Source organism: Catharus ustulatus, chromosome 2 (genome assembly GCF_009819885.2).
Source record: "Catharus ustulatus isolate bCatUst1 chromosome 2, bCatUst1.pri.v2, whole genome shotgun sequence".
Lineage (NCBI taxonomy): Eukaryota > Metazoa > Chordata > Aves > Passeriformes > Turdidae > Catharus > Catharus ustulatus.
Genome location: NC_046222.1, coordinates 30797531 through 30814673, shown reverse-complemented (window position 1 = coordinate 30814673; position 17143 = coordinate 30797531). Strand labels below are relative to the sequence as shown.

Here is a 17143-nt window from a genome sequence, read left to right as displayed (position 1 = left end):
TAAATTCAGTTATTCAGATTAAATTAAGAATAAAATAGCAGATCCATTATATTTTTGTGATGTATTTTCTTTTTTCTCTTCCTAGCCATTCATTTGAAGAAGATGATATTTTCAGTAACTCAAAGAGAAGGAATTCTGCTGGACTCAATGGAGTTCTCTCTGAAGAGCCTGATGCTGGAGTCACTGGAGGAATGCCTAAAACATCACATCTCCAAAGAATAATATCAATTGAAGAAGATCACCTACCCCAGCTTCTTGACAGGCTGGTTGATAAACAGCTGAGCAGATGGACTGGAGAAGACGAAAATAGTTTTGAGACGGAAATGAATAACAAAGGCAGAGAGCAATCAATGGAACATTCATCATCGTCTTCTAGAGAGCAGCCTGTAGGGAAGGAAACATTGTCAAATGTAAGAGGACAAAGGAGATCTCACCTTGAGTAAAGTGTGACGTTCTGGGCCCTATGGTTTAAGGAGAACGTGAAGGTCCTTGAATGCATCCAGAGGAGAGCCACAAAGCTGGTGAAGGGCTGGAAAGTGTGTCCTGGGAGGAGCACTGAGGGCTCTGGGTTTGTACAGTTTGGGAAAACAGGCAGAGGGACAGCTGCCTTACTCTCCACAGCTTCCTGAGGAGGGGAAGGGGACAGGGAGATGCTGGTCCCTTCTCCTGGGATTCAGCAATAGAATGTGTGGGAATAGCTCAAAGATGCCTCAGGGGAGGTCTTGACACTAGGAAGCATTTCTTTAGTGAGGGGGTGGCCAGATACAGGAACAGGATTCCTAGGGAGGTGGTCCGTGCCACAAGTCTGTTAGTGTTTAAAAGGCTTTTTGATAATGCCTGTCATAAAATGCTTTAACTTTTGTTCAGCCCTGAAGTGGTCAGGCAGTTGGACTAGGTTGCTGTAGGCCCCATCCAACTGGAACTCTTCTGTTTTATTCTATTCTGAAGGACCCTGGATGCCATGAAGTGGTGTTAAGGTTAAGGTGTTATTCCTAGAATCTAAAATTACTTAGCTTCCTGTATTTAAGTTGAAGCATGACAAATTCAGCCATTACATGAAGTAGGGGATGAAAATGTACTGCAGACAAGTGCTGAAGGTGCAAGGAAAGGAAACTCAACCTAAAAGAGTGGTAACTGCAGACAATGTGTGCATAGATTTACATTTGAAGGACTGTTTGGGGAAAGTGAAGTTAAGCCTTGTAATAGATGGTACAAGAAGATCCAGTGGAAGCTAGAAATTGTCTTAAAAAATAAGCGAGGGTTTTTTTTGTTTCTTTGGGGTTTTTTGTTGTTTTTTATTTTGGTGGGTTTTTTTTGCCTCAAGGAACTATTTCTCATATTCTGATACTTTTGAGTCAGCTTTGGTAGCTGTTACATTATCTGAGAAATAATGTGAGGAATATAATTACTTTTTAATTATTTTTGAAAATACTTTTATTTAGCAAATTGAAACCCAGTATTTTTTCAGCTCTAGTTTTTATATGCATGTGTGCAATTAATTCACCATTCAGGAATAGTCCTTAAAACACTATGCTGGAAGGTACATTTCTTTGGAGTCTAAAATTCTTTTTGTACTGCTATTGCTTCAGAGTTAGCTGTGCTTGTTTTCTAATTTTAGAATCATTGTTAAGGATTACTCATTTTTAGATTCTTGAAGCACATATTAAAAAGATTAAAGTATAGGAAAAATTGGTTTGCTTGGTCATAATTATATGGTTCTTTTAGAAGAAGCAAGCATGTCTTAAAAATTATGATAGAATTATGCCATGGTTACATAATAATTTCTAAGTAGTACCTTTTAATAAAACATTGAGGGTACAGAAAAGAGCTTAAAGAGCTTCATATTTTGAAATTTTTTAATTCAGTGCATGCTTTTTGCTTGCTGTATGGCTTATTTTGTATCACATTTTCAAAGCATGAAAAAGGATGACAAAAGTGAGGTAGCTCATCCTATCCAGCTAGGACAAGCCTATCCTGCCAGCCCTGTTCCAGTCTCCTGAAAGCTCATCCTCTCAATGGGGTAGGAACTAAATCTTGTTGCTTATTGTAACTAGTCTGCAATGGCTTTTATATGACATGGAGTGTATACATTCCATGATGTTTCTGCTTACTGTGAGTAGCTCAGACTCCTGGCTGTTGGCATTAAGTCTTCCCAATGACCATATATTTGTAGTAGTTCAGCTGCTAATCCTGTATGACGTAGTTCATCTTATAGGTGAGTAGAACCAACGTTGGCAGAAATGAATGAGGCCAAGCAACTGCTGTTTTATCTGGGAGCTGACAATCAGGTAGAGCATTTTTCTGAGTGGCTGTGAAGATGAAGCTGCAGTTAATATTACCAGAAATATTATTGGGAATGCACCTGAAGGCACCCCAATGGAAATTAAAGCAGGATTTTCTGTCCAAAACTTCTGCATGAGATTTACTTCCTCTCCCCTGTGATCTTTCAATATGGAATATGAACCATTATGTTTATATCTGTAATCTCCCACATTTGTGTTAAATTGTACAAAAGCTAGGTGTGTTACTTTATCTGGCTGGTGTTTATATAAAGAGTGTGTATGACCACCAGGGACAAAGTATTTCAGGTCATGTAGCCCATATATTTAGCTATGGTTCTCAGATGCATTGTGATAATACTGTCCAGCTGATGATTGTAAGCTTGTTTTATTTCCCAGACTAATAAGCTGGGAATGATTTTGAGCAGGACTGGAATATGCTTTGTATAAATGCATGTGTGCTACTAGTAGCTTATAGTTGCTGTGGGGTTTAGAATTTTAATAGAAAATAATTGTGGTGGTCTGTAAGTGCAGCTCATGAAAGAGACATGTATTTTTGTCCACAATATTTACAGCAGTGAATGATTTTTTTTTTCTTCATACAATGGAAGACAGCAGCTCAAGCCTTTGTTGTTTGGGCTTTTTTCCCCATCAAGAGCAGCTCTCTATCACTTCGTCTTTCTCTAAGACTTCTGTATATTTGTAGAAAACACTTCCAAGTGTAGACTTCAATGTCTCATTCAAAGGACTGTCAGGCAGTGAAATCAATTCTGATGTCTTCGTGAAGGCAGCAGTCTCATGGATCCTGCGCATCAAATGACTGGCAGAGGGCCCTTCCCTCCTTTTCCTCCTTTCCCTCCTCTCCCTCCTTTCCCTTCTCTCCCTCCTCCCAATCTACACCTTAACAAGCTAATGTCAGGACCATCCATGATCTCGCTCCCCTTCTGCAGCACTGAAAGCAAACTGTCTCTCTCCCTCTTCCTTCACCGTTACACAAAATAGAAGAGACCAGCAAGGGCATCCCCTGCAAACCAGCTGGTACTACACAGTGCTTCCCCAAGCAACTCCTGATCTACATACACAAGAATGATGACATACTTTATAGAGATTATAAATATTCTCTCCAGCATCCACTTGGCTTAGCCTGCAGTAAACAGGACCTGGATAAGCAGAACAAATTGTTGTTCCTTCTGCTTAAAAAGTGAAATGACAGAAACAGAGCTGAATGTTTACAGCCTGATTAACTGATCTAATTTTCTGTCTGTGTCTTCCCTCCATGCTTCTGCCTGTAATGTTAAACAGATGTAGAAATGCAGTAACTGGATGGTAGTTTTTGGCTCTATGGTAGTAGCAGAGAGAAGAATCTGGTGTCATAAGCCAAAAAATTGTGACTTTTCTTCTGTTATCTAGATGAACATGCACTGCTTCCTCTGTGTCACTGGTATAGGATGAAGCTACTGAGCAGAGCTGTGTGAAGCTTTATAAATTTTGATTTATGGCCATGAACATAAACTGTTTTATTTTGTCAGTTTCATGTAAAGGTTCATATTCAGTACACTTTCAGAGCTCAATGCAAATCACTGCTCTTCAGATGATCTGGAATGATGCATGGCAAACATCTGAAATGCTGAGTTATTTTAAGAAACAGAGCATTGCTTCATGAGTAATGAAGAATATGATAGGAAAAATCTGTTCTTTTTGCCATATCAGCCTTAAACTGGAGAGGCAACAGGTTTTATAGACTAGTCGAAGGCTAATTTTTGCTCTTACTTGAAGGAGGAGAGAATAAACTCTGTCCCAGAGCGCTTATTCAAGATCATTTTTGTGGGCAATTCGAGTGTTGGAAAGACTTCATTCTTGAGAAGATTTTGTGAAGATCGTTTTTTCCCAGGCACATCTGCTACTGTAGGTAAGTTTAACAATATAACTATTATTATTTTTGTTCTGACTGTATTTAACAGTCTCTACTGAGATCAGGCCCTATATTATAAACCAGAAACATACAGATGTTGTAAAAGTAGGACATGCAAAGTGAGTTCTTCTAAACTGGAAAGCACATAATTGATAGAGTAGACTTTGTACTGAAATCCTGGCCAGCACTGAGACAAATCAGAAAAATTCTACTGATATCTGTGAAGCTAGAGTTTCCTTGTAGATCTCACAGTTCTGAAACAGATACCCTGTCCTCTGAACTGCACTGAACTAACAATTCCACCTTCATATCTCATTGCTATCCCTCTAAGTAAGCTGATTTTGTTTTAGAGAAGAAGTGGAATATCTGAATCCCCTATTTGAAGATTTAGCATTATACTAATCACCAAGAAAATATGTCAGACCAGTGTTTCCAAAGCCAAAGTTTTCAAGGCCTACATTATTCTTACCTTGCCTGAAGTTGTAGACCAAGCTTTCAAAAGTCAAACACAAAATCAAGGTACAAAAACTTAAGTATAGGTTAATCCAGTGCAGCTGGGTTAAATGACCAGATTCTTTCTGCTTAGCCTGTATTCAGGCCTTGCTTATTCTGCAGCATATATGAAATAAAACTTACCCACTTCAAAGTCAGCTTAGTAAAGTCCTAGTTTTTCACTGACTGTATCTTCATTAACTGGAATGGGCCCTTAGACACCTATCTTCAGTTGTCCGTTCATATACCCTATAGACTTAAAGGCTGTGTCCTGTCCATGTTGCCCTGTAGTTGGCTGATAAACTTCTCTACGCTCTGAAGTCTTACACAGTATGTGCAATTTTCCAGAGGAAAAACACAGGAATAAGCCTGCACTTTTTCATCTTTTGGCTGGTCATCCAGGGCTCTTGCAAAGAAAATGACAAGAAAGTTTTTGCCATAGCTTTGACTTAGTGTTCAGATCAATGAGTTTCATAGGTGTGGGCTATGTCTGGCAAGGTATAGGCAATGGAAAAGTCAAGTGAACAATACGGTGAGGACTGTTCTCAATGAATTTCTACAGAATAGTTAAAATTTCTTTCCTTGAGGTACAAGCAATGGATATATCCTCTATCCAGATTTTTTAGTTGCATATTGGAAGAATGCAGGCATAGATTATCCATTAATGTCACTGGTAAAAATCCCATTTTTGTGGAAAATGGCCCCAAGGATAGTGTTGTTGACCTACCAAGATGCCTTCTAACTTGAATTATTCAACAATTCTGTTATTTTATAATACAGTTCAATGTGATACAAAAAATTGCAGGTTGTCATTAAGAGGAGGTAGCAGCTAATAAATATTTAAGACTCTAATTATGTTATAAATATCCAGAAAATACTTACATCTTCACAGGTTAGAGAAATAGGGAGATTATTAATTTGAAAGTTTAAATAATGAATTTTTATCTCTACTAACCTAAATGAAGCGAGCTCATCTTCTATGTTATAAATATGGGAAGAGGTTGTCCACATGTTCAGTCCATCTATCTTCAGCATTTATTTTAGTTTCCACTGTTGCCTGTGCCATGCCTTGTGGTTTTTTCCACTAACTGTAGAAGGCTTCCATGTGGGTAGCTCAGACTAAGCTAACACATTTCACACAACTGATGTTATGCAGCTAATTCCAGGATAAATGGCTTAGACTGCTGTGGACTGTCAGATGGACCGTTGACTCATGTTCTGTGGTTTGGAAAGTGACTTATCTTGAATATTTTGCAAAACCAAACTACTCTATTATCATTCACTATTTTATTGCTGGAGAGCTTAATGCAAATAAAAGCTCTTGTCCCCTGAAAGCTGGTGACTCTGGACATAATTTGCAATGCAGTGCCTATCTTTTTACTTTTCTGGAATTGTTGGATCCAGTTTTCAAAGATCAAACAGCTTGTAAAGAGACAGCTTACCTTACACTTCTCTTGCAGGAGTGGATTACAACGTGAGAACTGTCACAGTAGATCACACCCAGGTAGCACTGCAGCTCTGGGACACAGCCGGCCAGGAACGGTGAGGAAGGTTCTCTTGTGGTTCAACCCTGGGAGTCAGCCCAGCTCTGTAACTGCACCCTCACTGCCCCATCTGCTGGGATGGAGGAGGGAACTGGAGGCATGAAAGTGGCAAAACTCCTTGTTTGAAGTAAAGGCAGTATGATGAAATTTATCTCAATGCCAGTCAAAATCTGTACGCATTTTAAGGTCTCACTTCCTCAAATTACCTATTTGAAGATTTTTAAGTGTGGACCCAATCCTGCTTCTTGGGAGAGGAACAAATGTAGGAGCATTCCTAATAGAGCCAGTGGATTCACAGTTTAGCTCATTTCCTTGAAGCACTAATGCACTTATTTGCTGCTATGTCCACTGAAATACTGCCAGTCTGTAAAAAAGATTCTTAATCAAGCCCTGAGAAGTTTAGTACCACACTATTTTGTTAGGAGTAAGATTGATTTTGAAATGCATGTAGAATTAATTCTATAGCAGAAAATGCCTTAATGGATTTTTTTACTAAAGCAATACCACTGTAGTAGAACTACAGGTTTTTATAAGGTTTCAGTGGTAATTTCCTTCCCCATCTCCTCACCTATTGTGTAATTTTCTATTACTAAAAGCGAGGATGATAATGACAGTCTACATTTTCTACATGAAACTTGGGAAAAAGTTCTCCAAAAACTTACCTAGCTTTAGAAGAGCACTTAGTGAAGGGAAATTTCTGCTCCAAACTTAAAATGAAAGAGGTGAGAGAAGGTACAGCTAACTATCCAGCTTGACTCAGAATCAGTTAAAGAAGGCAGGGGGAGCTTTTCCAAACACTTTATTTTAAAAAATCCTTTTGTGTTTTTGATTTTTTTCCCAAATAATTTCTTTGCTTTTGCATGGAAGAATTACTATAAATTTTAACTTGTCAGATTGTTTCTTCTGTTGAAGAGAGCTGTAACCAGATTTTTACTTGTAGGTACCGAAGCATTACCAAGCAGTTTTTCAGAAAAGCTGATGGTGTCATTGTGATGTATGACATAACAGCAAAAGACACATTCACAGCTGTAAAGCAGTGGCTGATAAGCATTGAGGTAACTTGACATAACTTTAAATCTAAACCCTGGTGTCATTCTCTACCTTCTTCTGAACAAGGGTTGTTAGCAGGGTAAAACAGAGAGCACCATGTTTCTTGTGTTGTCAAAACAATGTTTTTGTTTGTGAGTTTGGTCTGCACTGTTGCCAGTGAAGTTGTTTTTCATCTCTATTTCTATTAAAAAAAATCATAATTCCAGGGTTTTAAGGACTTTGAATGAGTGGTGGGAAAATCTCAGCATGAAGTCCTCTGATTTCTCATGAAGGGAGCTGAGGTGATGACCCCCATTGGATCGCTGAGAGGTGTTTTGGATCAGTGATGGTGATCTGGTGATCACTGATGATTACTAACAGTTTGATAACCAAGGGTGTAGCTCATGGAAAATAGACTGTATTGTGAACATAAACCATAAACTTAGAACTGTGTAATCTACATTCGTGAAGAACAGTTGTGTTTTCTGGGGATCATCCTTTCAACCACTTGAAAAGAAAATCATAGTCCATGCCACTAAGTGACATCAGTTAATTAAAAATTAAAACATATTGAGAGCATAAGCAATGGAATTTGCTTGTGGTCAGAACAAAGATTAAAAATAAAACTGAGACAGCTGACTTGTAGCAAGAATGAAGTGTGACTTCCTGTTTGAACACTGAAAGAGTAAGGGATAAATCAATATGCAAAGATCATTTAGTCTGATTTTATTGGGCATATGCTCTAGCATAACACACTGTTTTCCAGAATAGCCAAGAGGTGGCTTTGGGAGTTCAGATTAGGACTCAGTCATTTAAATGTCTCCAAACAGTCATAGTTATTCCAGATATGAGTAGTACTATTAGCATGCATGTGGGAGGAACAGGCCCTTGTTAATGATATGATCTTAATATATCAGTGGCATGTTTTAATTCAGTATGGTGAAAGCTAGAGGAGCATTGCTGATATTGATTCAGAAAAATGGAATGTTGTGGTCAAAACTTTTTTCCAAACTATAATAGTTCACTCTTCTTTACTAACTAATTTTTGTTTGCTGCAAACTGTTGCTAAGTTGGGCATACTGCCAAGTCCATTTACTGCTGTAGGATTCAGCCCACCTAATGAAAGCACTCACTGTGATAATTATAATCCTTTTCAGAAAGAATTTTGATTTCTGTCTATTCAATGTATTTTTGGGGCCCTATTCTGTGTATTTCTTCACTATTTCGTGTAATTCATTTGGCATAATAGTATACCCAGGTGTTGCCATTATTTTTTCTGGCCATGGAATTAGAAAAACGGTGGCTGTAAACACATGATATCTGAGCCTGTGTAACATGGTGGTTTTCTCTCTCCCATTTTAATATAAAGTCTAATGAGTTTAATATAGAGTCTAATGATACTGTTACAAAAAAAAGTCCCTAGTCAGTATAATCTTAAAATTATATCTTTCTCATGTCTTTTATCCAACTTCAATTCCCGACATGTTTGTAGGCAAAGTGGCCCATACCTGGTTTATGTGAAGTCTTAAATGTCTTGTTGTAAGGTGACATTGTTAGCTTTTATCCTCTTCCTCTGTGATCTTTTGAATTCAACGCTTCATCCAATATTTGCTGTTTATTCTGCAGGAGGCAACTGGGGAGAACGTGCCTGTTCTTTTGCTGGGTAACAAAACCGATAACGAAAAGGAGCGCGAGGTCCCAATGGGAATGGCAGACCATCTTGCAAAGGTACTTAGGGAACTCCTTACAAGGCTTGAAGGTGAAGGTTTTAAAGTGGAGTTTCAATGTGTCTAAATTCACAGAAACACAGATTAATATTAGTCAGACAGGCATCTTTAAGGATTAGGGACCCCATCACACACTTCAATTCAGCTTTCAGCGATGTGCTGATAATTATAGTACTTGCAACACTGCCTAGATAAAGAATATATCCTAAAACCAAACCAATCCAATAGAAAACCCTAAATCATACCAAAAAAGTGAGTGGAGAAGAAAAATATTTGAGAATTCAGTCTCATTGTGTTTCCTCTGTCTCTTTTTGTTCTCTTTCTCTATTTTTTTCCTTGCTGCTTTTTTCTCTTTTTTCCTCCCTTTTCTCTGAGAAAGAATTCTTAACACAGAGATAATTTGGGGACCTTTTCTCCCTCCTACCTCCTGTAAAACCACAGAAGACCATCTGTTACTCCTGTGGTAGGAGTAGAAAACATGTTTACTTTTAGTAACTTTCCATCAAGGAGATAAAATAAGTAGAGTTAACAGTCTGCATCTACCAGAGCACTGGTGATCCATGGGCATAATTTAAGCATTCAAGGGACTGCAGATACCAGATACTTGTTTATATTCTTGTGTACCATGCCCATCAATTTTTCCTTTGAATCTCTTTATACAGTGCTTACAGCATGAACATGAATACCTGCAGAATATTCATTTATTTAGAAATAAGTCATCAAAATATTGCTAAATTATTCACTGAATTGCTAGGAATATACCTAAATTAATCAGTATGCTGGTTTTCACGTATTTACCTGTTTTCCCTTTGAAAATAGATTTACTGCCAGTAATAAAAATGGTATTTTCAAAATTGAAAGTGCAGCTGAATCTTCCAGGAAAACTTGCTACTAGGCACCTCTCTGAAACTGAAAGAATTAGGGCCAGATCTCTTTTTATCTCATTTTGATTATTCACATAGTCTTTTGAAATTATGTCTCCCTATTCAGTTTTGTGTCCATTACTTGGCTTTTGTCGGAGAGGATTATCAGCCTTGAAATTTTCCCCCCAAAGTTTCTCCCTTTAGAAAATCAGCTTTATTTTCTCATGTGTGTGGAAATGCATATAACTTTGAGACCCTGGAAGCTAGGAGGGACTCCAGGGTTAAACACTAAATCTTTCTGTGAAAAACAAGTGACACATAAATGCTAAATGGACAGAGAGTAGGTGTCTTGCATGTCATCTTGCTCTAAAAAAACTGTACTAGTAAAACAAAGATGAATCATTCTAGTATGTAGAGCTCACAGCCCACCAGGCTATTAATTCTAACATATCATACAAGAAAATAAAATGTTTTGCATAAGTAAAACAAAAAGTTGTCAAATAAGATGGTTATAATCAAATGAATGGATCTGTATGACTCATTTGAATGTTTGAATGTGCTGCCTGAGGTAGTTAAAAGAAGGAATGATTAATGGCAATGGATTAGTTGAAAAACAGCATAGATATAATTAAATTCTAATAATTTGCTTGCTGAGCTAATTATAACCATGAATTTCAATGAAATATTAATTCTTGCTAAATGGCCATGTAATTCATATGAAACCACATACCACTGTCTCTGTTAGTGTATGCAGTTAAGTCACTTATTTTGTTAGTAATCCCATGAATTGCTCCTTAAAGATCCCAAATACACAGGACTAGATGCTGAACTGATACTACTTTGTATAGCCACATTTGATGAAAACAAGCTCTTCTTGTGCAGACAAAGAATCAATTTAGCCTGTTGGCCTTGATGTCCAACAGTTTTAAGGACTGTTTCAATGTCTCATGGGATGGGGTTGCTTTCACTCGGCTTTTTCTATAACCAGAAAGGAACATATATTTTCAGGGGACATTTCAACCCAGCTGTGTTAACCCTTGCTTTGCTTCAGTCTCACATTCTACAAGCACTGTACTGTACTACAGCTTTGGTCAGAAACCCAAGGGCTTCCATTGTAATACACTTGTTACATAACTTCTCTGCAAGGTGGGCAGCACAACTAATTTTTAAAAGGAATGATGGCAGCCTGAGGGGAGTTGTCTTTTTAGAAAACTGGTAGTTCCAATGTGTTTGTTATACCCTGTGAAAGGGAGAATGGAATGAGCACAGGGACTGTGAAAGTCCATTTGACTTTTTAGCAGAGGATCCAGAAAGAAAACTCCATATAACAAATTTCTCTTTAGCTTAGCTTTACCCAGTGATCAAGAGTTCATATAAGCACAGGAAGAGAGAGTATTCAGATCATATTGTGAGCGTCCAGGATCAGCCAATGTTCTGTTTGAGTGGATAAGTGTAAGCACTGCCAATTGTTTAAATAAAATGCCTTATGATAAAAATGTTTCTCAGGCATGCTTATATCTGGCCCTGCACATGCTTCCTGAGTAATCTTAAATGGGTCAATAAATCCTTCTCTATCACTGTTCCTCAACTATAAAATAAGATAATAATGTGTTGCCTTGGCTTTGCAGAGTATATGCGTTTCATGGAATGAGGACTGTCTCTGTGTATTCACAGCGCCTCCATTGTCAACCTGTCAGTGCCATTCTTACACAAATACTGCTAATGAGGGAGCTATTCTCGGAGTGATGGTACTTTACAGGACAGAAAATTGCCCGACTCTCTCTGATAATAATTAATTTTTCTCCCTATTCTTTAGATGTCTACTGATTTGTAGGTAGGTTTTTAAAATAAAGTAATTGCCAGTGGTCTCCAAGGTTCAATAGCTAATTTCTGGATGTAGACGGATGGCATTTCATTGCTTATTAATTGTATGTGTCCTGCCTGCTCCTAGTTTGTGCTCCTTGTGTAGTCTATCATTAAAAGTTTTCTCTTTGAATCAAGGAAATGGCATGTTGTATTTCCAGACTATCTCTCCTTTCAGACAAGAATCATTATGCTAAACTGAGAGAATTAAGCACTCATTATCAATTGAGTTTAAATTGTTATCTTTCCATCCAAGCAATTTGTTGAAAAATCCATTGAGATTCATGCCAGTATATATGAAGTTGTGACTGAGAGCTGTACTCTAGAGACACTCTGTTGTATGTGGAGAAAATGTTGGAGTAGTATCACTCTCAGCTTGATTGACATAAAATGCCTATAAACTGACCACAGTAGGTTTTCTATTGGAGTTCTGTTCAGCTGAGCAGAAAAAGAGAGTGTAATTTTTGTTTCAAGCTTCTGTTTGCATAGTTATCAAGAAATTTAACCTGGTCAAATTTTATGTGAAAACTTTTCTAAGAAAAGCAAGAGAATCTTAGGGTTGCATCCTTATGAATGTTATACATTTAAAAAAAAATTGATTTAAATGTCTATGTCTATTCAAAACTAACATTGCCTGATTTCTTTCTTCTCTGCTTTCCTGTGATTATCTGGTCATCAAGAAATTATTGCATGTTGTTCAATCCTGTTTTCCATTAGAACAAACAATATAACCATTGACAACATATTCAAACCTGACATTGGATAACTCTGAAGCACTTTTTTTAGAGTTGCTAAAATAAAATACTGTATTTATGAAATTCTTTTCCCCACTTTTGTCTTGGAAGTTTCATGAATATGACAAAAATTTCCAAAAGTTGTGTATTTCTAGAAGCATGGTATATAAGGAAATAAACTCAAACCAAAACTGAAATATCTGGTCAGCTTAATGGAAAGTTTTGAAAAATTAATTAAAAGTTCTTCTGAAGAGTGAATAAATAAGTATAAATGCAATAACCACAGTTAATAACAAACAAATAAAAATATGCAGGCCTGATTGTAATTTTCTGAGGTACTGACTTACTTGAATTTTAAACTGCTGCTATAAATAGCAATAAGACACAGAGAAAAGTGGAAAGTGAATAGAAGTTTGAAATCTGGATGGGTAAAAGGACATGTAGTAATACCAGAGAGGCAACCTAGGTGACTTTCATTGTAGTAGGTTGTGAAAGTAGACAGATACCTATTTTGGAAGATAATCTGTCATTCCCTTTCAAACTCGATGCCATCAGAACTTGCAAGTCAGGCTCTTGTGCAGATGATCTCTTGCATTTGCATTTATAAGACTTCAGCTGAAGGGCTGAGAATCGCTCCCAATACTTGATCATTTACCACTGTTCCTAATTACAAAGGTCCCAGGGGAGTACAAAACTGAAAGATGCAGACTGACTGCAAAAGAAGGTGTGGAAAAATTTCACAAGTACAAAAAGATGAAAGAAGAGTTACAGGAATTCTTTTCACCTGCTTTGTCCAGCACTCAGTGATGTGGGAATTGCCTGATCATCACAAGGGAAGTCCACAAGACTTAGTACCTTACAATATCTGTTTTCATTTGAGCTCTTACTTCAAAAGCCACTCTACGGAACTAATATCTGCAAAGAGAAGCATATAGTTGTTATTTATGAGGCACACTTGGGGACTTCCATTACTCTTTACTGTTAGCTCTAGAATTAAAATCCTAAGATGATCTATTTCTCCTTCTTTATTTTCATAATTCAGTATATCTGCGTTGCTCTTTTTAAGCTGGAATAAGACATTGTGCAAGAGTGATTGAAATGGTCTTTCTCTTTGATTGTAGGATTACAATTTAATTTTCTATGAATGCAGTGCATATTCTGGGTACAATGTGGAAAAGTCTGTGCTTCACTTAGCTAGGTAAGAAGAAAACACAAACAATGAGTTTTTTATGCGCCCGACTGCCCTGTAGCTGATGACATTGGGAATTCTCTTTATTTAATTAGTTTTATGGTATATTATATTATATTAGTTTTATATTTATTAGTTTTGTGTACTCAGGGTGATGAAATATACTTGTTGCTTTTAAACTTGTTGTTTCTCTGACTGAGCAGTGGCTCAGGTTCATAAAGAGTTATGCTGGAGAAACTTTATAGATCCAGAAATATCTGGATTGTTGTTAGGAAAGCTGAGGACCTTGGCTGTTGTGATAATTCTTGCAAGAATTCACTGAAGTTTTGGAGAAAAATACTTGAAAATGGATGCTGCTGACTCCTTGCAGCAGGACATTGGATATGCTTCCTTCTTCCCTCTGCTCATTACAGCTCAAATTCTGCTGTCTACCTGGGACTAGGAGACGGGAAGAAGTGGGTTTTTAAAGTTGTATAAAGGCTAGAGGTAAAGACAGAGGAAAATATAGCCCCTCAAAACCACTTACAGAGGTGAAGACACTGGTGATGAGTTGGCAAATCTAATATTTTTGTGGAAATCAGTGAAATTTTGTGAAAGTGTTGGTAATTGATAAATGTCTAGGCAGCCAGATTTTATTAGTTTTGTTCCAACCTTAAAAGTAAGACATGAAAGTCACTGTTTTGAGTCTCTGTAATATGCAATAAATATTAACAATCAGCACTAACTAGATTTTTCTAACTAAATGAGCAAAGGCTGTTGCGTGATGCAGCCACCATAATTGAACTTTTTTGTTTGTCTGTTAATTCGCAAAAATTTATCATCTGTTAAATCTCTAGACAATTTTATACTCTTTGGAAAATGTGGGGAGTTTTTGTTCTATCTCTTGTGGGTTTTATTAACTTTTTTTCCCTCACATGTATTCTTTCTTTGCCTCAGGATTTTAAAAGAACATGAAGATAAAGTGAAAGAGAAAACCATCGAACTTCAATCTGATACGAACAAAAAGTCATGCTGTATGAGGCAATAAAATGCTGAGGCATGTTTAGACAAGTCATACATTTATACAACACTACCTGGCACTATCAGATTTGCTTTTATCTTCCAAATATTTCTTCTGCTGTGTTCTGAGTGTAGGTGTAAGTGAAAGTTAAAATCTTTTTATGATGTGATCTTGCTTTTATAGATATTGTCTTTAGTTAATTGACAGTTAATTGACTGCCCCAGTATTTGGGTTAGTAACAGTCTTTTATTCTGTTTGATGTCTAACACCACTGAATCCTGCTTTGTCATCAGGCTTGTAGAAGCTACCACATTATTAATAAGAAGAAACAATTTTATGGGAAGAAAACTATTTAGAATATGAAGTAAATTCTTACTGGTGTGAATGACCCATCATCTGAATACTGCTGATTTCATTTCTGTTCAGACCTTTAGACCCTGATTTTGTGCTAAGCTCTCTTTAAATTTTTTTTTAAATTGCCATAGGTGTAGTTGTTTGTAGTTCAAAACATGTTAAGGCTGATCGAAACAGCTCTTTGTCTCCAAACAGAAGGTGTCAGAAAATTTTGGAGGCAGAATTTTCAGAAACAGCCGATCTTATTTTGTGGAAGATTTTAAAAAACTTACCAACATTTAATGAGTTAAAAATCTCACCAAAATCCAGTGAGATATTGCTCTTTTAGCAATGCTAAGAAAAAAATTCCTCCTCATATAGCTAAACACATGACTGATTTTTCAAAAGCAGTTGCCACACAACATTCCTCCAGGGCCTGATAGCACTGAGACACTGTTTGCCCATGGGGATACATTTTAGAAAATCATGGCCCACCCTGGATCATAAGAAACGCAAATGTCAATTATCTTTTGAAGATTTTGTGGACTGTAAATAGAAATAAGAAACTTGAGAATGTGTCACCCAGCCACCACATGATCAGCAATTACTCCTGGTGGAATATGTCTTCACTGCATCCAGTTATTTGTGGTAAGCGTTCAAGAACAAATATTCACAATGGGGAGCTTGTTGGGAAAGTGGGACCCATGGCATAATTTATTTCATTAAAGTATCACACAAGATGGTAGATTTCATTATACAAAACTGTTACAGACATTATAATTTTAATCAATTTTCTAAATATTTTTAAAAAGCTATTTCATTTAAAAAATGAATCAATATGAAACTGAAGATGGATGTTAAGCTCAATAGGGAACTCTATTTTTGGACAAAAACTTTGTCAGTAATTAATTGTGCTCTTGAGATTTCAGTCGGATCAAAAGTGTTTATCTAGTTCCAAGAACTGCACAATAGGGATTTATAGACTTCCCCTACAGCAATTTCTGTATCTATAGCAGCACTCAAATGCCCTTTCCTATGAGCTGGGATCCCTTCCCTATCAGGTAGAATAACCAGGGGTTTACTTCTATCAGGAATGATGAATGAACTAAGCAGCCCAGGGTAAGGTGATTATTAAGAGTTTTTCCCTTGTTGATTCCTGAGAATCTGCTCATCCAAATGAAAAAAACTTCCCTTGCCTTCAGTGAGGTGCCTAAGATGCTCTAAAACACTAAAGGAGCAAAATGAGTATGCATTACTGAAAATCAATAGGCTTTCTGTTCACTTCCCAAGGTTGCTTCTTGGAGTCCATTACTGGCTGTGGAGAGTTGAGTCACCTTATCGACTATGGCATGTTATCCATTATGGAAATCTTAGAATTGAACCATCTGTGTTCAATCCTGGCTGGAGCTGAACTAATGCAAACCATTAATTTAAGCATCAACAGGAACAACACTTTATCCCAATTTCAACTAGTAAAGAAGTGTCATCATTTTAAATATGGGCTCTGCCAATTGACTTTGAGTGATCTGTTCCCCCATCAAAATTGGCACCAGCAATATTTCCTCCAGCCTCTGTCAGCCTCAAGGAAGACAGTTTGAACCCTTAATTTCAGCCTTCCTGCCCATGATTCTAGCCCTACAAATGCCCAAATTCAGATCCTTAACTTCTTTTTCCCTGAAGTTCATTTTGATTTTGAAGGATAGTGACAGGTGAAGCGGATTTTCTTTCTGTGACTCCCACGGAATCATTTTTATTTGGGTGTCTTTTAGTATGCACTGAGACCCTGCCAGCAGGATGTACACAGGTTGAGAACAGACAATGCTAAGACGCAGCTGAATCCTGGGATGAGGGGGATTTTTTCTTCTGTAGACAAATCTGGTGCAGTCTAGGACCCAGGCAATGTCTTCCATCTCATATTGATTGCCGTGGCCACTGCTGATCTTTTTTGGAAGTCCAGCCAAATCCCAAGCTGAGTACACATTGCAAAGGTACTGATACACACACAGCACCAATGTCATCAGCCACACAGACAACACAGAGATTGATGTCTTCACTGCTTGTCACCCACGTATACACAAGCAGCATTCCTATAAATATGAACACAGATAACCTAATCCTTCTCTTCCTTTCCAGCAGATCAAGACTGAAGTTTGCTGATAAAAACGTGCACAACTCTTA

At 37.3% G+C, this 17143-nt stretch overlaps 1 protein-coding gene across 1 annotated transcript in view; it reads left to right on the top strand.

Moving 5' to 3' along the window:
• The window catches only part of CRACR2A (calcium release activated channel regulator 2A), a 56307-nt gene extending 41523 nt beyond the window's left edge, over positions 1–14784 (top strand). Inside the window, exons 12-18 of the mRNA XM_033084918.1 lie at positions 86–410; positions 4056–4188; positions 6144–6225; positions 7168–7282; positions 8883–8984; positions 13565–13641; positions 14569–14784. Coding sequence (XP_032940809.1) covers positions 86–410; positions 4056–4188; positions 6144–6225; positions 7168–7282; positions 8883–8984; positions 13565–13641; positions 14569–14659 — 925 coding nt within the window. The 3' untranslated portion in view covers positions 14660–14784. The remainder of the gene's footprint in view (positions 1–85; positions 411–4055; positions 4189–6143; positions 6226–7167; positions 7283–8882; positions 8985–13564; positions 13642–14568) is intronic.
• Positions 14785–17143: the final 2359 nt, after the last annotated feature.